The sequence below is a fragment of the Chiloscyllium plagiosum genome, unplaced genomic scaffold, assembly GCF_037043375.1.
Source record: "Chiloscyllium plagiosum isolate Xiang-an unplaced genomic scaffold, Cpla_swu_hap1 HiC_scaffold_4, whole genome shotgun sequence".
Classification (NCBI taxonomy): Eukaryota; Metazoa; Chordata; class Chondrichthyes; order Orectolobiformes; family Hemiscylliidae; genus Chiloscyllium; species Chiloscyllium plagiosum.
Window position 1 is genome coordinate 112,917,718 of NW_028270142.1, and position 22,271 is coordinate 112,939,988.

Here is a 22,271-nt window from a genome sequence, read left to right on the forward strand (position 1 = left end):
CAACGCTCTCATAATCTCAGGATATTTCACAACATTTGACAGCCTTATGTATTTTTGAAGCACGATCACTGTTCTTTGGTTGGAAGTGAGGGTAAATGTGAACTTGTCTGTTTGAGAGAATTAAGAAACAGGATACTATGTAAATGGGAGAGATTGCAGAACGTGGTGGTACAGGGTGATCTGTGTCTAATGGTAAATGAATCAAAAAAGCTGGATGCAAACATACAACTAGAGTTCAAAACTAGAGGGCATATTTTTAAGGTGAGAGCAGAAATATTTAAGAGACCGGAGAAGTAACTATTTTTACACAAGTGGTTTGTATGTAGAATGAACTACCAGAGGAAGTGGTAGATGTAGGTACAGTTAACCTTTAAAAGCAATGAATAAGAAATGTTTTGGAGGGCTAGGTAAGTGGGACTAGTTTAGTTTGGGAATCTTGGTTGGTATGGATAAGTTGGACTGAAGGATCTGTTTCTATGCTGTATAACTACAAAATGCAAATAGATATAGTGGTTTCTTACAAGGGAAATGCAATATAAAAGTAGAGGATTTACTGTAATTGTATAGGGAATATTCTTAAATCCTGCAATCCAAATTTGGTCCCCAAATTTTTTTAAGTTCACTCAAATGTGGGCATCATTGGCAGGGCCAGCATTTATTGTCCATTCCTAATTGTCCTGGAGAGGTTGGTGGTGGTCTGCTGACTCCTTGAACTGCTGCAGTCCATATGCTATAAGTCGGCCAAAGTGTCATTGGGAATTCCAGGATTTTGACCCAGAAACAGTGAAGGGACAACAGTATATATCCAAATCAAAATGGTGAGTGGCTTGAAAGATAAACACTCTACGTTGTGATATTCTCAAATATCTGCTGCCTGTTGAAGTATTTGTGGGTTTGGAAGATGCTGCCTAAGGATCTTTGACAAATTTGCAGAGTGAATCTTGTAGATAGTACACACTGCTACCCGGTGGTGGAGTGACTTAATGTTTATGGATGTGATGATATCAAGCTCATTGAATATTGCTGGAGCTGCACTCATCCAGGCAAATGGGGAGTATTCTGTCACACCTGCAGTAGTCTTAGCCCCTGGCCTGCTTTTCTACCATTGTATTTAAAGGGTGAGTTTAATCAGTTTCTGGTCACTGGTAACCCTGGCGATGTTCATAGTGGGGGATTTGATGATGGTAATGCTATTTAATGTCAAGGGACAGTGGTTAGATTGCCTGTCTTTTATTGAGGGTGGTTATTACCAAGCATTTGTTTGCCACTTTTCAGCCCAAACCTGGACATTGACCAGGTGTCTGCATTTGAACATAGACTGCTTCAGTATCTGTGGAGTTGCGAATGGTGCTGAACATTGTGCAATCAACAGCGAATATTCCCATTTCAGAATTCATGATGGAGAGGCCATTGCTGAAGCTGCTGAAGATGATTGAGTCGAGGACACTATGCTGAGGAACTCCTGCAGAGAAATTCTGGAGCTGAGATGATAGATGTCCAACGACCACTATCATCCTTTTGTGTGTGAAAGATATAATTCCAACCAACCTTGTGTTTTTTTTTCCTCCTGATTCACATTGCTTCCAGTTTTGTTTCTTGATGTAAACGGTAATCACTCTCACCTCCCCTCTGGAATTCACCTCATTTGTCCATGTTTGAACCAAGGTGATGAGATCACAAGCTGATTGACCCTGGTGGAACCCAAACTGAGTATCAATTAGAAAATTATTGATGAGCAGGTGTTTCTTGACACCTTTTGTCATTTTCCTGATGATTGAGAGTAGACTAATGGTTACTGGTGGCTGCAGTAATTTGTTGGGTTGGATTAGTCGTCCTTTTTGTATACAGGACATTTAGGCAATTTTCCACATTGTAAGAAGGTCATTGTTATAACTACACTGGAATTGCTTGACTGGAGTGCAGCAAGTTCTCGAGTACAATTCCTCAGTACTATTGCCAGAACAAAGTCATGGCCTATAGCCTTTACAGTGTCTACTACCTCCAACTCTCTATTGATATCTTAATGGAGTGAATTGAATTGACTGAAGACTGGCATCTGTGATACTGGAGAAGCAGAGATGGATCACCCACTGAGCACATCTGGCTGAAGGTTGTTGTGAATGTTTCAGCTTTATCTTTTGCTCAGTTTTCTCATTGATTAAAGATGAGAATATTTGTGGAACCTCCTCCGTTGTGAGGTTAGTTGTCTTCCACCATTCATGACCGAATGTGGCAGGTCTGCAGAGCTTAGATCTGATCCATTTGTTGTTGGGTCACTTAGCTCTGTCTGTTATATCTTTTGAAAGTTATCGTGACTCTCAATTGAGTTGCTTGCTGTGCTATTTCAGAGGTCAGATGAAAGTCAACCATATCTCTGTGGACCTGAAGTCACTTTAATGCCAGACCAGGTAATGATGGCAAATTTCCTTTTGTGAAGGACATTAGTGAACCAGATTGAGTTTCCCAACAATTGGTAATGGTTTCCTCCTCATCATAAGACTTAATTCCAAGTATTTATTGAATTCAAATTCTAGGATTCGAAACAGGATCCCCAGAATGTTATTGGAGTTGCTGATTTAATAATCTGGTGATAATACCACAAGGTCATTGCCTTCCTAATGCTGTTGCCAGATAAGTTGTGCCTCATGCTTGGTTGAGGAATAAATGCTGACCAGATAATTAAAAATCTACCCTTGATTGCAGGATGAAGTTTCAGATATCCATTTAATTGAAAATTTTGTCTTGCAGCTCACCTGATACAAGTCTTAATTGCTTGTATGAATTTGTTCGTGTCTCACTATCGGAAACCAGTGAAAGTACTTGGAAATTTCCAGTACTGATAATAGATGACCTCAGTGTCTTGCTCAGCCTGGGAGTGAGTGCTGTAAATATCTTGAATTTCATGCATTACTGCAGAGCTACAATATGCTCAAAATTTATGGTAAGCTTTTTTCCACCATCTAACCCCTAACCAAGTCTCATACTGATCATCATTGAATACAATCATGTTCTTTTGAGAATTACCTCTGAACTTCAGTTAAACAAGAACTATTTCTAAAATTGCATTAGCCCTAATTGTATGTATTCGCTGTTGGAATCTGTGTGTCATCCCAAGAGTTTAGCACTGTCTTCTTGATATCAAACATTGCCAAAGTTAATACTGCCAGTTCTCAGGAAATCGTAACACTACTTAGCATAATTTCAAAATGGGATCTTTGGACTGCTTAAGAATGATACCAAAGGCCATCAGTTTTTTTTTGGTTTACACATATTGATTTTATAGTAGTATGCTTATATACATTTACAGATGGGTTGTCTATTTGAGAAATAGAATGTAGAATTACTTAGAGCTTGAAAGAAGACTTTTTTTCTATCTATCTGTGTACACTCATTTGGGAAGGAGGGGGGATGGAATTCTGGATTAGTGTGGTGCTGGAAAAGCACAGCAGGTCAGGCAGCATCCGAGGAGCAGGATGCTGCCTGAACTGCTGTGCTTTTCCAGCACCACTCTAATCCAGAATCTGATTTCCAGCATCTGCAGTAATTGTTTTTTCCTGGGGGATAGAATATCAAACTATTTTCTTGCTCTTTCCTTGTAGTCCTACAAATGTTTTTGTTTCATTATTTCAACTTCCTAAATTCTGTGGTTAATTTAAATGATGGGAATGAAACGCTGGAATGTTGAACTAAATCATCTCTATACCATATGACAAAATATACAGAATAGACAACTATTGGGATATTGAAATGAAAAATGCAGTTCAAAAAGAACTGGGCAAGGTGTTGTCTGTAGTTGAGGTATATTAGTATTGGTGAAGAAAGACATACTTTGTTGTAGCATTTTGTCTTCAATTCATCAGAATAATTTGCAAGCATTAGAAAAGTAAAGGAAAAATAAAGTTTACAGTTGGTGCCAATCATTGGCAAGTGGATTCTGGCTGGTAGAAGCATGGAAAATGTACCAGTTAATGACGACCAGCATTTAACTGTCAAGGTTTTTAAACTTTAAGCTAGGCTGGTTGCCTCTGATTTCTCAGGGTAATGAAAGCACCCATGTACCAGAGAATGGCTATGACCTTTTTTGAGTTGCAACAGATGCAGTATGTATAAATACTCTGTCCACAAGTTGCTGGACTTGTATAACAGCAATGTTCTGGTGGTGGTATATATGATCAGGTTTGTCTTGTCTCACTGCCTCTCTAAGTATATATGGGCTTTCCAATAACAAAAATGAATTTGAGCACAGGATAAAACTCATTGAGACATAAGGAAATGCAGTGTCCCTTTACACCTTGTCTTATGTATGTTGTTAGTTCTACATTATGTGAATTGACTAAATAGTTCTGCAAATTGATGCAACCAGTTTTGAGCAAGTTTTCCACTTATGCAGTGAATAATTTCTTCATGTTTGCCAAGGCTATACAGCACTTGCATATCAATAGCAATGCAGTGCCCATGTGCATGTTTGGTATTGCTAGTCCATTCACTGGTGTATCACTTTAGGAAGCCATAGACATTTGCAATGCATCACTGTCATGATAATGTATGGACTCAGCAACTCACATAGTTGAGGTCAGTTTTAATGACGCCATGCATGCCCAAATAGATGATGAATGAGATTCCCATTAGTCCAACTCTCGCAAACACATCTGTTGGGTTCCCTGAGAAATGTCTTTAATGGAATATCTCCAAGTAGAATAGTACAGCACAGGAACAGGCTCTTTGGTCCACCATGTCTGTTGACCATGATGCTGTTGAAAACTAATCCTGCACAGGTTCTGTATTCCCATTTTTCTCTGCCTGTTCAGAGCCTAACATCCTAACCCCAGCCCTCAATCGTGGAGATGATTGGTTTGTTATTTTTGAATCAGCAATTGCGTGCAAGGATTTCCTGATGTCTCAATGAGTTTCATCCTGTGCACAAATTCACCTTTGAAATGGAACAAAGGAACATCTTCTTCTTGATACCCTTTTTAAGAAATTAGTCAGCATGTTTATTTTTATTTTTGCTGTTATCTACTTCAAACCAACCGTCATTGCTCAGTAAAGGTTTGGAATACCTACAACTTGACTCAATATCAGCTTATTGGTAAACATGTAAATAAGGCCTGAGCCATTTGTTGACTTTTCAAGCTTAATACTGAAATCAGGCACATAGAAGTCATTTTGCATGATAAAGATTACTTAATCAGATTTTTTTTTTGCTGTATATCTCACACTCAATAACAAGGTGAAGGCTGTCTCATTTGGTCCTGAGAAGTTCCTAGACTTTTTCAGTGTATCTGCTAAGATTTGAATGACCCATGAAGCTTGCTGATTCACACTGCTATGGTGATGTATCAACATGAGTGGTGTTCACCAGGATGCTTCCATCAAACCAAAGAGATGTTCTCCCCAGCTATTAAATGAATAGTGTGGTAGATGAACTTAAGTGCTATTGTCCTGCTAGATATGTAGCCCATATGTTAAGATTTGTGGATCATGAAACAAAATAACCCATCAGTTGTTTATAACACAGAAGATACCAAGTGTACCTAACTGACTTGGGCTTAAGTCTCAACACATCATCCAACATTTGATAACAATTGATAAATAATCTAGTGAGAGAAGAATTATGCTGACGTGCAATTTGGGGTTGGTCTTGCAGTGTGGCACCCTTGCACATGCTGGCAATTAAGTATATTCATTTGTAGAGCTCTGTTCTTTGAAGACAGGAAGCACTAAACATACACTGCCTGTTTCAACTCTACAGAATAGTGTCAGCCATTCTCTGTATCTCATGGCATTGCTTTGAGCAGTCAATTTAACTGGTTTAAAATTTGAACAGAGCTTAACATTTAACTGTAAGTCATCAGTAACTTGTGCATTATCCATGGTAACATCTTCATAAAATATGCCTTTCAGCAGTACTCTCAAATTCTGTTCTACCAAATGACAATAGGAGAGTTGGGTCATGATCTTCTAAACTGAAGGGTTGGTTAGACTAATGGTTTACTTCTAATTGAAAACGGCGAGTTCTAGATGTGTTGCAAATGCTGTTGACAAATTTAAAATCTGATGTTCAAATCAATCCAGTTGAAGAAAAGCAAATCATTATTAAGATGCTTAATTTTGTTTTTGAGGATTCATGTTAAATTATTATGGACAGTTGTCCATTTAAATTTGTGAATCTGGACTTTATTTTAATCATGAAAAGGATCGTGGGGCCTTAAAAAAGAAAACCTTAAGTTTCATGGCTTTAACTAATTACTTGGAACTATTTACTGCAAACACCTTACTAGGTTTATGACTATGTCTGGAAATTATTCTTGTGTGGGGATTGTTTAGATTTCATTTGGTTCATAGCCTGCTGATAGAAATGAGCTGCCCTGTCCAGCCTCTGCCTTTCCAAGAAACCCTTGTTGAGTTCAGTGTGAGAACTGAAATTCTGATCTTTCTGTTAGCCTGAAAGACTTCCATATGGAATGTTTTTGACAGTTCCTGACTGAACTGTCTGCAAAGGATCCAGAGACATTTGCTTATGTTCTGTAATGCAAGCCACATGCGTCACAACATAATTGTTGCGACCAGTTATGCTTTAGCTTTTTATCCTTGAAAACCAACAATTATTGGCCACAGTATTTTTTTTTAAAGTAAATTTCTGCAAAAGCATTTATTTTTCTGTATTTGGTGTGTTTATTGGCTGGCTTAATTTCACATTGCAAAATGCATTTGCTTAACCAACTTAGAGTTTCCTTTTTCTTATTTTGTAACAAATTCATTTTGTTTTAATTTTAGAAAAAGATCTGGTTGGATCTTTTTTATTCTGAATCTAAAAAAGGAGAAGGGATGCAACTGATCCCTTGGTAACTGGGTAAATCACTTAAATGTATGTTGTGACCAGATTAGAGTGGTGCTGGAAAAGCACAGCAGGTCAGGCTGCTATTTCAGGCAAAAGCCCTTCATCAGGACTTTTCCTGCTCCTCGGATGCTGTCTGACCTGCTGTGCTTTTCCAGCACCACTCTAATCTTGACTCTGATCTCCAGCATCTGCAGTCCTCATTTTTGCCATATGTTGTGACCAGTCAGTAGTGGGGACTGGAGAGGGAAAAACTCCTCTGACCTCTGTTGTGACAAAATCATCATTGATATCCAGTATTTGGATTGTTATCTTGATTGCCTACACAATGCAGACTTGCAATTTAAAATAGCAAATGCAACTAAGAAAATTAAATAAATGAATGAAGTTAATATGCATCTGACTAAGCTCTTCAAAGTGCACAAATTCCCAGTAAATCTCTTAATGCAGATAATTAAAATGATATTTAAAATATATTTCTCTAAGGATGCTGGACTATGAAATGGTTGAAACTATCCTCCATTATAAGGCATCTTGATTGGACTCCATCTGGATATTGCTTTCAGTTTAGGACACCACACTTGAGGAAACTTATATTGATTTCAGAGCAGTTACAGCACAGATTCACCAGAATTATACTGGACCCAAAGGCACTAAATTGAGTAGGTTTGCATGCAGTTTGCTTGTATTGCTTCAATATACAAGCTTGAGAGATGCCTCGAATGAGATGCTTAAAATGCTAAAATACATTTTGGTTAGGAATAGAAACACAAATAGTATCTCTGCTGGCTAATTGAGAACAAAGCACATAATCTTAAATTAGAGCTAAGCCAGTCTGGAAGCAGGTTTAAAATAGGGTTCTTCAAATGATAGAGTCCTCGTTTGATGTTGATAGTTACGACCGAATGCAAGAAAATGGAATTGAAGTGCAGAGCATACACCGACAGAATAGATCAGAATGGCTGGATGGTATAACTCCAGAGCTTTTACTGGCAAGCAAGTACTCTGTTCTGGTACAATATAACAACAGAATGTTTCTAGTTTGATTCCCGTTTTATTTTGAGTTCACTAATCTGCAGTGAAGGTTGTACAGTAAAATTAACATTACACACTGAAAAGTAACTGTGGCTACTGTGGATAAGATTGTTTAATCAATTTGCCATATTTGTTGCCTTATTTTATGTTGTGTGAACTTGGCAACATACTGGGGTCTGTGGGTCTGGTTATCTAGTGTTCACTATCTTCAGTGGAGGAATTTAGAATAAAGTTTTGATCCTGTATACTAATTTGGTCCAAATCCTGTTTGTATATCAGTCCTGTGTTTATAATCAACATTTAGCTTCTGGTCCAAATGAAGCTTTCCTTTTGTTTCGTAATGTCGCATTTGTTCAGATCCATAGCTTTAGCCCTGTCTTGGGTAAAATAAAATCAAGATTGACGTTTCATCGCAATACTGAAGAGTATTGCACTCCTTTTGAATGAGACATTAAACTAAGGTCCAAATTTACAGCGCAAGTAGACACAAGATTCCATTGCATTCAGTATTTCAAAAACAAGCAAAGAATATAATCCTGAAATCCTGGTGAATACTTATCCATCAATCAGTGTCTCAGTGGCAAATTACACAGGTCATTATTACATTGCAGCTTACAGGAGTTAGTTCCATGTGTGTTTCTGCCACATTTTCTACACTGCTACAGTGACTATTCTTTAAAATAGTTAATTTGATTGTATAGTGGTTCAAGTGTCTAATCATAAAAGTATAAATGCAATCTTTTTTTTCTGTCAACTCTATAACCTCTCCATTCTGTTTGTCCAACTTTGACTTGTTTCGTATTACCAACCTATGTTGCTCCAACATTGTCAGCTATATATTTAACATATAGCTTCTAAATTCTAATTCTCTCCATAAGCCTCTTCACCTGTCCATCTTTCTTTCAAGATGCTACTTTAAAGTTTTTCTTCATAACCAATCATTTAGTCACCTGTCTTAATCTATTTGGCTCAGTGTCTTATTACCTGCCTGTGAGAAGTGTCTTGGGTGGGTTTCATACTTTCACATAGTGGCAAGTTGTTTTATTTATATCCTCAACTAATGCAATTGTTCAAACTATTTGTATTGAAGGGAAACGTAGTGATGCTGGTGCATAACACTGAGGATTTAGAAGACGAAGAAAATAACTTTGTTGTCAAATCCCTGAGTCACCAGTGCCACCTAATATTGCAGGTAGAAGGATTGACAACTGGCTACTGCAAGGATATCCATGGTCAGGTATGACTGTTTGCTAATAAATGATTGGCTTCAGTAATGATTGAATAATTATTTGAGGGACAGCTACAAGTTGAGCATAATGTTAGCATGAAAGGAATGCCAAATCCTAATTATTTTGTGATTAAACTGAGCAACTTCATTGCATTAATCTGATTCCTTCTGACTGGTCACCAGTGAAATGCAATGCATAGTGTGGCTCTGAGCCATACAGAAGGCCTGGTTCTCTGACCTCTGCTGAGTTCAGATCTTGGCCAAGACTATGATCAGGTTAGCAACCAGGAAGCTCTATTTTCCTGATGTGTAAATGTTACTTTTTAAAAAGGTGTTTTTTTTGTACAGTTCAGTGTATGCTGGTGAAGACCAATGACCAGTAGATTCAGTTACAGGTCCAGCTTTTGAAGAAAGAATGACCATTTGGAGAGAGTATATAACACCTGTTGGTATCCATAATTGTCAGCTAGACCTTAAACTGCAGCTGAGACCAAAGCTGCAATTTCCAGGATTGCTAGACTGATCCTTATTTAAAATTACTGGAAGTAAGCTCAGTAAAGAGAGTATCTGTAAATGTGAGTTATATAGAAAAGAATGACAATAGGAATAACCTATAACCTACATTTCAATCCAGTTAATATCACATTAAATATCTAGAAAATCTGTTAAGATGGTTTGAGCAGTTTGTAATCAAAGCATGACACTAGCTTTATAATGTATGTATTGTCTTATTCAGTGTCAATATTTTTCACCAAACTTATATTCAGTATAAATGGATCCTTAAATACGGTTTCTTAAACTTAAAAGCAATTAGGAGGCTGTGAATTGGGAAAATAAGTTATGAGCTAGGCAGACGCAGTGGTAGAAAGAAATGTTTCCGAATACTCAAAGGGTACATTTCAGAGAAGGGATCTTCTTATCATCTTCTCATCACCACATCATCTGTGGTGAACTAAGGAAGTTAAACATAGTATCAATTAAAGAGAGTGTATAATTCCATAGAGGTGAGTGAAGTGGTAAGATTGGACAGAATACCGAGAACAGCAAAGAACAAGGAGGGATAAATTAGAGAAAGCTAGCCAGAAATTTAAAAACACATTTTAAGAGTTTATACAGTATTTAAAAAGGTTGAGGCGAAGCAAAGGCAGTGTTGGTCTTTGAAAGAGAGTCTGTGAACTAATCACAGAAAATAAAAAAAAATGATGGATGATTTGAACAGATACTTTGCATCTACCTTTGTACAGGAAGGAAATAGCATCTCCAAAATAATTGTGAATCAAAATGTGAAAGGGGATGAAATGAAGTTAAAACAATTAAATTCACCTGAGAAATGGTACTGAGAAATTTACTGGAACTAAAAATGGAGAAGCCTGTAGGTTCTAATAGACTTTGTTCCAGAATCCTGAAAGAAATGGCGGAAGTTGTAGATGCATTGGTTTTAATTTTCTAAAATTTCTTAGGTTCTGGAGAGGTCCCATTATTTATTCAGGATAGGGGATAGACAAAGCAGGAAACCATAGGCCAAATAGCTTAGCAGTTGTCATCTCAAAAATGATGGAATCTTGCTTTAAGGTGAATATAGTGGGGTACTTAGAAAATCTCAATGCAGTCAGTCAGAGTCAGCATGGCCTTATGAAAGGGAAAATCAGATTTGACTAATTTATTAGAGGTTTTTTGAAAGTAACGAGCAATGTGTATCAGGAGGAACTAGTAGGTATGCTATATTTGCTTTTCCAAGGCACTATTTGACAGTGCCCACACAATACATTCTGCACCCTTTACAGCTTCTGTACATTCTCCAAGTGGTGTTCAGTACTTCTTTTTGAGACTTTTGAGCAGACGACGAGCTTGTTTGGCAATTTCGGGGAACAGTTAAGTCAACCACATGTGGGTCTGGGGTTACGATAGTCCAGATCAAGTAGGGAAAGCATTTCTCCTTTACTAGCAAATATGTTTAAGCCAAATAGGTTTTATCTAATAACAAATGGCAATTCTTTAATGGTCACCATTAGACTTCTCATGCTCTTTATTGAATTCAAGTTCTGCTGTGGTAGGATTTGAATGTTGGTTCCCAGAACATTAGCTGTCTCTCGAAGTGCTAATCAAGTGACAATATCACTAAGTCATTACCTTTCCCATTGTTATTGAATAATAGTGCAGTTTTGAGGAGCTAAACAGCCTATTCTACTTAATTCATATGCACTGACAATTTTGTACCTTAGACTATTTTGAAACTAAGCATTGCATCATGATTTCTTATTGCCAGACTTGAAGTCTCCTCTTTTTATTAATCTCATTTGCAGCTTACAATGACTTGTCGTTCCCCTTCACCTGTAAAGTCTGAAAGAAATATAACCAAAATCTTCCAATACAAAATACAAGACAAAAATGTGAACTTTTTTGCCAGAGGAACCTCATCTTCTGTGCTCTAGGGAATTCCATTGGAATTGTTTCACTGCTGTGAGAAATGGACATGAGTCTTGCCCAGTTAACTTTTATTCAACTGCACTTGGACTTATCATGCAGAGCAACTACAAGATCCCTGGACTTCAAACATGTGTATTTGATTTCAAAATGTTTTCATAAGGTATGCGATTGTATATGTCACATTTGTAAGATGTTAATTCGTCTGCAAAGATACAATTTCTACACCCGGTTGTACTGCATACTATCCATTGTAAAGTTTATACTTTGTTTTTTTTCGTGTCCTATGACTTCAATATTTTAATTTATGGGCTAGTATTCAGCAGTTCAAACCAATCAAAAAATATTTGTTTTGTTTCCTCTCACACTTTTGATCTTCTCTTCTATCTGAACAGTCATCTTTTTTAAATGTACTTTGTTTACTGGTATTTTGTATTAGGGGAATAAATCAAGTTACTGTAACAACTCCATCATCTTTATTCCGGGCCCTGGAGGGAGAGAGAACGATTGCCCATATGAGTTCTCAGTCTTTTCTCTCGAACAGCAGTTTCTTAATGAGTTATATAGTTATTTTACAGGGAGGAGCATCCAGGTAAGGCAACATACATGTTGATTAGGTGACCGTTACAATCAGCAAGTGTCAATAGTAAAGATTAAGCCATCTGGTGTTAGACAATGAATGTTCTTAACCTTAACTGGCTTCATATAATGAATACTTTTCAACTTGTTAACTGACCTTACATACTGAATGCTTCCAATATTGTTAAATGGCTCTACATAAGGAATGCTTTTCCACCTTGTTAACCCATTACCCTTGCCTCCAGCACTCCATTGTTAACTGCAAGTTCTTATCTGATTTGAGTCATGCTCAGCTGAACCGCTTGTTTCACAAAACTCAAAACTTATCTCTTTCCCTATCTGCTTATCTCTATACATGTTCTCACATGTAGGTACCAAAGACAAAGTCATAGAGATGTACAGCATGGATGGGTTGGACTGAATGAGTTTCCATGTCAACCAGATATCCTAAATTAACCTAGTCCCACATGCCAGCATTTGGCCCATATCCCTTTAATCTCTTCCTATTCATGCATCTGTCCAGATGACTTTTAAATGTTGTAATACCATTCTCCACCACTTCCCCGGGCACCTCATTTCACACCTGCACCACCATCTGTGTGGAAAAGGTTGCCCCTTGGGTCCTTTTTAAATCTTTCCCTCTCATCTTAAACCTGTGCTAGTTCTGGATTCACCTGCCATGGAGGAAAAAAAAGACTTTGACTGTTCACCCTATCCATGCCTGTCATGATTTTACATACTTCTATAAGGTCACCTCTCAGTGTTTAATGCTCCAGGGAAAATAGCCCCAGCCTATTCAGCCTCTCCCTATAGCTCAAATCCTCCAACTTTGGCAACATTCTCGTAAATCTTTTCTGAACTATTTCAAGTTTCATAGAATTAGGAAAGAGGTTCTGCAAAGAGAATGAGAATTTCGGTACTTAATCAAAAAAGAATCTCAAAGTTTATAACCTACAGATTACCTGAGATGCATGCAAAATGTCAAAGAGTGCATAAAATTAGAGCAATGAATGCATAGCTCATAAACTAGAGTGGGAGAAATGTGTTTTGGGCCACTGGGACTAGTGGTGAAAGTGGGCTTTTCAGATGATTCTTGTGAAGCACATAACAAGCATGTAGTGAAGGTTTTATATTAAATAGTGAGACAAGGAATCACATATTGTATATTGAAAAGAGATAAGAGAGGAAAATAGTAAAGATCACCACAGAATGGCAGGAAGGGACAGGGAATGTTGTAAAACTATAAAAAGACTAAATAACTTTCATTATATAGCAATTAAAGTAAATAAATAAGATCTGATGGCCAGTATGGAGAGAGTGTTACAGGATGGCAAGGTTTGGGTCCCGTGTATTGATGAGTGTATTACATTCAAGGGGAATAGGTGGAGATTATAGCACTGTTCGTCAAACCTGACACTTGTGCATTAATTAATGATCACCATGGTTCAGGAGATCAGGATGGAGAATTGGTTCGGGTGAAGATGATAAATAATAGGAAAAATAAGTCAGTCATTAGCAGGAGCCATCTACGGGCCTCTGAACAGTAACCGCAGTGTGGAGCAAAGTATACAAGAAATATTGGTTGAACACTGTAGAACAAAGTATATGACAAATAATTGTGGATGACTTTGTAGAAACTGGAAAAATCAGATTGGCAGTGGAAACCTGGAAGAGTTCATCAAATTATTTTGAGAGCTTTTTAAGAGCAGCATGTTTATAATCAGGCAGCAGGTCATATTAGATTTGGTATTGTGTAATGTTACTAGATTATTAATGACCTCAGCTAAGGCACTCCTTGATTGTACTTCTCACAATATGGTTGAATTTTATGGCACTTGAAAGGGAGAAGATTGGGTCTCCAACTTCTATTTTAAACCTGAATAAGTGCATCTATATTGGCATGGGAACTGAGCCAGCTGAAGTGAACTGGCACACAAGACTAGTGGATAGATCAAGGGATAAGTGGATATCTCAGAATAAGTATATTTGTACTATAAAATTTCCAAAGAGGCGACCCACCATCGATAGTTAAAGTATCAACCTTGAAAAAGCACATGACAGCATGTGTGTGGCAAGTCAGATGATTAAAGGAATATAACAAGCAGCAGCAAATGACAAAATATTAATCAGGAGGAAGAAATTTAGGAATGAGCAGTTTCTTCTAGAGAGTGAGAATTTAAAGTAGATGGTAAGGAAATGTCATGTTGCATCAAATATTTTGCTTCTGTTTTCACGAGAGAGAATACAAAAACATTCCAGTAATGGCTTTAACTCAGGAAGTGGAAGGGAGAGTGTAATTTCACCATATTGCAATCATATGGGAAGTGATACTAAGCAAACGATGGAGCTGAGGATTGAGGGATAGTAAATGCATTGGTATTAATTTTCCAAGTTTCATAGATTCAGGAAAGTCTCCATTAGACTGGAAAGTAACAAATATAATCTTTCTATTTAAGAAGGGAGGAAGGCAGAAACTGTAAACTTGACATCTGTCATTAGGAAGATGTTGCAATCAATCATGAAATACTTAGAAAAACTGGAGGTAATTGGGAAGAGTCAGCATAGTTTTGACAAAGGGAAATCCTGTTTAATCAACTGATTGAAATTCTTTGGAAGAATGACATGCATTATAGGTCAAAGGGAGCTTTTAGGCCTATTATACTTGGATTTCCAGAAGATATTTGACAGGATGCCCCATCAAAGATCATTGCAACAAAAAAGCTCTTTGTGGAGATAACATATGGATATGGATAGAAAATTGGCTGACAGAAAGTATGCATAAATGTCTTTATCCTAAATGTGTCTTTATCAAATTGGCAGGATGTGATCAATAGACAGGACTCTGTGGCATCTCAAATTTTTACAATTCATATCAATGACTTGATTGAGCAAAGGTATTTTAGCTAAATTTGCAATGACACCAAGATGGGTAGGGTAAGTATGTTGTGAAAAAGATGTAAGGACATCAGAGTGATATAAGTAGATTTAGTTAATAGGCAAAAATCTAGATGTAGTGGAGGGAAATTGTAAAGTTCACAATCAGGAAAAATGAGTATTACTTAAATGAGTGAGTAACTCAGAGGTGCTGAGGGATTTAGGTGTTTGTGATTTTCAAAAATTTAGTACAGTATTCAGGTACAGCATGTCACCAAGAGAGCTATCCTATATTAAACAAGAATTGAATATAAAAGCAAGGTCATTGTACTTCATTTACACAGTGCTGGTGAGACCGCATCTCTCATTGTGCACAGTTTTAGTTTCCTTGTTTGATGAAGGATGTAAATGCATTAAGATGGTTCAGGGGAGACTTACCAAATTGATCATTGGAATGAGCAGGTTGTCTCACGAAGATACATTAGGAGGCTGGAGTTTAGAAGAATGGTAGTGTTTTTAGCGAAACATATATACTAAGTGAATATCTAATGATTCTGAATGGTCTTGACAAGGTGAACATGGAAAGGATGCTTCCTCTTATGAAATAATGCAGAATTATAAGACAATGTTTTAAGATTTGAGGTTACCCAATCAGGGCCAATGAGAATTTTTTTGAGGGTTGTATGTCTTTGGAACTCTGGCTTAGATGTTGGTGGAGACTTGTGGCATTGCAACAAATGGATAAATTTTGTGCAACAAAACTCAGGACATCAGGGCAAAAGATGCATGGGAAATCCATCGCCCTTCGATTTCCCTTCAAGTCACACATCCAACTTGGAAACATATTGTGGGCCTTTCATTGTTGCGGCTCAAAATCCTGGAATTCCCTGTCAACAATCAGTTATGCAACTGCAGATGAAATACAGCACAAGAAGATGGCTCACCATCGCTTTTTTGAGCTGAATTAGAAATGTGGGTGGAAAAAAATGCTAGCCTTGCCAATGGCAGTCATATTCCATGACCAATTTTTTAAAAAATGAGCAGAGAAGCCTTTATTTTCCAATGTTCACTACCTTTTGACTCCATTCCATTCTTGAGGATAAATTGCAGCATGGATCAGAATTGAACTTGGGCCATTTCAAGTTCACATGGTGCCAGATTCATGTTCAAACAATCCCAACACATCGGTTGGTGCAGACTGTAAGTTGAAACCGGACCTTTTTTGTTTTCGAGCAGCTAGAAGTCTTAACTGTGGCTAATTTTGCATTTTTGTACAACATCAGCAATTTGCCTTGCATTCTGATGACTATTTTGAATTTTGACTCTGCCTCAGGGGAGCAGTTCTGGAACTTTTATTTGCAGATATGATGTCATTTGTATTTAGTGAAGAGTAGGTTAGTTATAAGGAATTTTGTTTCAGCTTCGTGAATGCATTGATTCTTTGTGATCTCATCCAAATAGCCATTATTTGTTTATGAGCCTTCAGTGAAGTACAATAAACTGTTGAGAGAGAATGAAATAGTAAACCAACCTACAATGGTCACCTGTCATAACTGCCAATTTCAATGCAAACCTTCCAGTCAGAATCGCTGAGATTCTTTTTTCCCTCTTCGGGAAGGGTTAGGGGATTATAGATGATGCCAAATCTGTCACAATTTGTATTTGATTTTCTGCATGTGTTTTATATGTCAGAGGTAGGTGTGTTTCCTGCCCCTGGAATGAGAATCCTGATTAAATAATTCAGCATTGAGCTTTTGAGAGTTAAAGGAAGATAATTTGTTCTCACCCCCTCTGAAAATAACACAACATCAATCCATATGAACTCTCACACTTTCTTTCATTAACACACATCATTACAGATTGATTACCGATAAAGGTTGTTTTACCTTTTACAAATTATGCTATTTCCATTTCTGGTTTTACGATCTCAGGTTTTCCATGAGGCAGGTGTAGTTTCTTGAATGTTGTTAACACCTTGAAATTAAAGCATGGGTCTTAGCAGCCTGTGAGGTTTCCTGTTATTGCTTGGTTCACAGGTGAACTAGAACTGGAACAGATTAGGTCATCTGATTGCCTGATCTCATACAGTTGTTCCCAGGTTGTCTTCAAGGACTGCTACTTTGATAGCTTGATAAAAATCACAACACCAGGTTATAGTCCAACAGACTTAATTGGAAGCACGCTAGCTTTCAGAGCGCCGCTCCTTCTTCACAACCATCTGATGAAAGAGCGGCGTTCCGAAAGCTAGTGTGCTTCTAATTAAACCTGTTGGACTATAACCTGGTGCTGTGTGATTTTAACTTTGTACACCTCAGTCCAACACCGGCATCTCCAAATTGATAGCTTGTGGTGGAAATCTCTAATCAACTTAGCACTTTTAGTGGTGGTCTCATCAGAACAGTCTACCACACAGGGGTGTGATTAGGTTGATTGCAACATCCTGTGTTGTGGTTTAATACCTTTTAAGAAGTTGAGACAGTGCCTTGTTTTTCAAAAGTTCGATTAAATCAATTATCCTATTTGATTTCAAGGAGGGGTATTGACTTATGTCACTCAGGAATGTTCCTTTGTTCTGTCTTAAGGAAATAGTTCCAATGCATAACTGAAGGCAGGTGATCTGAAGGCCAACCCCTCTGTCCATTTTTAAATATAAAATTAGTTTGCGGTTCAGATAGGACATGCTGCACCAATCATGACAATAGTACATTTTTGGACTGAAGTATTTGCCTGAAGAGGCATGTTGGACGTGGACTGAGAAGAAGGATTACAGAAATGTTAGAGCTGGGTGAACATTGACAACTGTGGAAGCAAACCGTATGTGACTTGTATGGTTAAAGAGTACTGTAATGAAGAGGGAAAGATTTGAACCAAGAAGGTATTTGGGGGATTCTGGGTGAGAATTAGAGAATCCAATGGTGTAGATGAACCAGCTTTGGGAGAGTCGAAAAGTGTCACGCTGGAGAAGTACAGCAGGTCAGGCAGCATCCGAGGAGCAGGAGAGTTGATGTTTCAGGCATAAGTCCATCATCTGGAATGTGGGGGAGAAAGGGGGCTGAGGGATAAATAGGAAGGGGGGGGGGGGGCGGGCGGGAATGTAGCTGAGAAGGCGATAGGTAGATGCAATGGAGGGAGTGATTGTGGTAGTTTGGTGCAGTGGTGGAGTGAATAGGTGGGAAGAAAGATGGGCAGGTGAAGAGGGTGGTGCCCAATTGGAGGGTTGGATCTGGGATGGGGTGGGGGATGGTGAAGGGGAGACTTGGAAACTAATGACATTTAGGAGTCATGTTGCGGTTGGACCACTTCTAGAATTTTGCGTGCAATTCTGACCTCCTTCCTATTGGAAGAATGTTGCGAAACTTGAAAGGATTCAGAAAAGATTTACAAGGATATTGCCAGGTTTGGAGGATTTGAGCTATAGGGAGAAATTAAAGAGGTGAGGCTGTTTTCCCTGCAGTGTCGGCAGATGACAGGTGACCTTGTAGAGGTTTATAAAATCATGAGGGGCACGGATGGGAAAAATAGACAAAGTCTTTTCCCTGGGGTGAGGGAAGTCCAGAACTAGAGGGCTAGATTTGGGGTGAGAGAGGAAAGATTTAAAAGGGACCTAAGGGGCAACTTTTTCACGCAGAGGGTGGTACGTGTATGGAATGAGCTGCCAGAGGAAGTGGTGGAGGTTGGTACAATTGCAACATTTAAAAGGCATCTGGATGGGTATATGAATAGGAAGGGTTTGGAGGGATATGGGCAGTGTGCTGGCAAGTGGGACTAGATTAGATTGGGACATCTGGTCAGCGTGGACAAGTTGGACTAGTTGGTCTGTTTCTGTGCTGGACATCTCTATGACACTAAATTGATGTTGATGCCATGTGGTCGAAGAGTCCCAAGGTGGAAATTGAGGTGCTCTTCCTCTAATCCTTGGATGGTTTGATGGTAGATGAGACCTGGACTTGCATGTCATTGGGGGAGTTGAAGTGGCTGGCCACAGGTTGGTGGGTTTGTTTGGTGCACATGTCCCAGAGATGTTCCCTGAAACACTACACAAGTTCGCATCCTGTCTCCCTTCTGTAGAGGAGACCACATCGAGAGCATGAGGTAAATGTGAGGAAAATCTCTGCCAGGTGTGAAAAGATTTTAGAGTAGACCAAGTTGGGACTGTCCCATAGCTTTAGACATTTTTCTTGTATCATTCCAATGCTGGCAATAACGATTTCAGCTCTTCAGAGTTCCCCTTACTAACTTCGATGCCCTTATTTCCTTGAAAGCCCACTCAATTTGATGATCATTTTAGTCATCATTCTAAATCTCTGATGGATGTCTCGACTCATTTCAAAGCAACAATTGAGGGAAATCAGGAGGGCAAAAAGGGGACATGAGATAGCTTTGGCAAATAGGGAAAAGAGAATCAAAAGGGCTTTTAAAAATGCATTTAAGGACAAAAAGGTAACTAGAGAGAGAATAGGGTCCCTCATAGATCAGCAAGGCAGCCTTTGTGTGGAGCCACAGACAATGGGAAAGATATAAAACGAGTATTTTGTATCAGTGTTTAATGTGAAAAAGGACATGGAAGATATAGAATGTAGGGAATTGGGTGGTGACATCTTGAAAAATATCCATATTACAGAGGAGGAAGTGTTGGATGTCTTGAAATGTGTAAAGTGGATAAATTTCCAGGACCTGATCAGGTGTACCCCATAACTCTGAGAAGCTAGGAAAGTGCTGCGATATTTGTATCATTCACTATATATAGTCACAGGTGAGGTGCCGGAAGACTGGAGGTTGGCTAACCTGGTGTCACTATTTAAGAAGAGTGGTAAGGACAAGCTAGGGAACTATGGACCAGTGAGCTGGACGTCGATGGTGGGCAAGTTGTTGGAGGGAATCCTGAGGGACAGGATGTACATGTATTTGGAAATGGAAGGACTGATTCTGGATAGTCAGCATGGCTTTGTGCATGGGAAATTGTGTCTTTCGACGTTGATTGTGTTTTTTGAAGAGGTAACAAAGAGGATTGATGAGGTCAGAGTGGTGGAGTTAATCTATATGGACTTCAGTAAGGCGTTCGACAATGTTCCCCACGGAAGACTGGTTAGCAAGTTTAGATCTCATGGAATATAGGGAGAAGTAGCCATTTGGATACAGAACTTGCTCAAAGGTAGAAGACAGGGTGGTGGTGGAACGTTTCTTTTCAGACTGGAGTTCTGTGACCAGTGGAGTGCCACAAGGATCGGTGCTGGGTCCACTACTTTTTGTCATTTATGCTCGCATCCAAATCATTTGTATAAGAGGTCTAGTTAGAAAGTTTGCAGATGACACCAAAATTGGAGGTGTAGTGGACAGCAAAGAAGGTTACCTCAGGATACAATGGAATTGTGATCAGATGGGCCAATGGGCTGAGGAATGGCAGATGGAGTTTAATTTAGATAAATGTGAGGTGCTGTATTTTGGAAAGGCAAATCAGAGCAGAACTTACACACTGGATGGTGGGGTCCCAGGGTGTGCTGCTGAACAAAGCACGGTGGGGTCCCAGGGCGTGCTGCTGAACAAAGCACAGAGACCTTGGAGTGCAGGTTTATAGCTCCTTGAAAGTAGTGTTGCAGGTGGATATGATAGTGAAGAAGGTGTGTGGTATGCTTTCCTTTATGGTCAGAGGATTGAGTACAGGAGTTGGGATGTCATGTTGAGGTTGTACAGGCCTCTTTTGGATCTTTGTGTGCAATTCTGGCCTTCCTATCGGAAGGATGTTGTGAAACTTGAAAGGGTTCAGAAAAGATTTACAAGGATGTTGCCAGGGTTGGATGATTTTGAGCTATAGTGAGAGGCTGAATAGGCTGGGGCTGTTTTCCCAGAAGTGTTGAAGATTGGGGGGTGACCTCCATAGAAGTTTATAAAATCGAGGGGTATGGATAGGATAAATGGACAAGGTCTTTTGCCTGGGGTTGGGGAGTCCAGAACTAGAGGGCATAGATTTAGGGGTGAGAGGGGAAAGATATAAAAGCGACCTAAAGGGTGACCTTTTCACGGAGAGGTTGCGTGTGTGGAATGGGCTGCTGGAGGAAGTGGTGGAGGCTAGTACAATTGCTACATTTAAAAGGTATCTGGATGGGTACATGAATAGGAAGGGTTTGAAGGGATAAGGGCCAGTTGCTGGTAGGGGTGGAATATCTGTTGACATAGACGAGTTGGACCGAAGGGTCTGTTTCTGTGCTGTATATTTCTGACTCAAAAGCGCAGTCACTATTGTAAGAATTGTGGTACTAATTTTTATGCAGCAAGCATAAGTGTATAGGTGAACAGAAAACTTGTTTTATGATGTTGATTTGGGGGAAAAACAGTGGTGAAGAGTATTGGGACAGGAAAGAGGGTGTATGGCTGATTTGAGGTAGTTTAGAATCATAGAATCATTGTGGAAACAGGCCCTTCGGCCTAGCAAGGTGAAAGGGAGGACGGCAGATGCTGGGGATCAGAGTCTGGATTGGAGTGGTGCTGGAAAGGCGGAGCGGGAAAATCGACGTTTTGGACAAAAGCTCTTCATCAAGAATGAGGAAGTCCATACCAACCCTCTGAAGAGCAACTCCTCCCCTCCCTCTGTTTACCCCTGACAAATGCACCTAATCTATATATCACTGAGCACTATGGCTAATTTAGCATAGCCAATTCATCGAACCTGCACATTTTTAGAGTGTAGGAGGAAACCCACGCCGATACGCCAGACCCCATCCTGGGTCCCTGCCGCTCTGGGGCAGCTAATCACTGAGACACCGTGCCGCCCTGGTGCTGGGAAATGTTTCACGCCTCCGCTTAAAGGACCGTAGATGGTGTAACTTTCCCTGAATACCAGCAGATTGTCAGGCTGGGCGAGCTGGAGGACTTTCCAAACGAACAATATTTGCAAAAAAAAGGCAAAATTAGCAGGAAGTGTAACAGTCATTGCAATGGTTCAAGCTTCTCATTCCACACATCACAGAGGAGGAGGAGGGGGATGGTGGGTAGGGCTAAACCGGGGCGCGCGCGGGGCGAGGATGTGCAAACTCGCGAACGTGGGCAGGGTTTAACCTAGCGTGCGCAAAGTCGGTGGGCGCGGTTGACCTGGGAGCGCGCGGGTGGGTGGGGTTAACCCGTGGCGCGCGGGAAGAGGGAGGACAAACACGCGAACGGTGGGCGGCGTTAGCCTCGCGTCTGGCAAAGTCGGTGGGAGGGGTTGACTTGTGTGGGTGGGGTTTGAGTGGTGCGGGCGCGAGGGGCAGCCCAGCTTGGGGGCGAGTCAATCTGGGTGGGTGCGCGCGCGTGTAGGGG

At 39.5% G+C, this 22,271-nt stretch overlaps 1 protein-coding gene across 2 annotated transcripts in view; it reads left to right on the forward strand.

Annotated features, from left to right (window-relative positions):
- Positions 1-11,990, forward strand: part of elp6 (elongator acetyltransferase complex subunit 6) — a 44,595-nt gene extending 32,605 nt beyond the window's left edge. For both annotated transcript variants that reach the window (XM_043687920.2, XM_043687918.2), the window contains exons 5-7: positions 2,749-2,941; positions 8,964-9,110; positions 11,405-11,990. In XM_043687920.2, the coding sequence (XP_043543855.1) occupies positions 2,749-2,941; positions 8,964-9,110; positions 11,405-11,533 (469 nt within the window). In that variant the 3' untranslated portion in view covers positions 11,534-11,990. The remainder of the gene's footprint in view (positions 1-2,748; positions 2,942-8,963; positions 9,111-11,404) is intronic.
- The last annotated feature ends 10,281 nt before the right edge of the window (positions 11,991-22,271 follow it).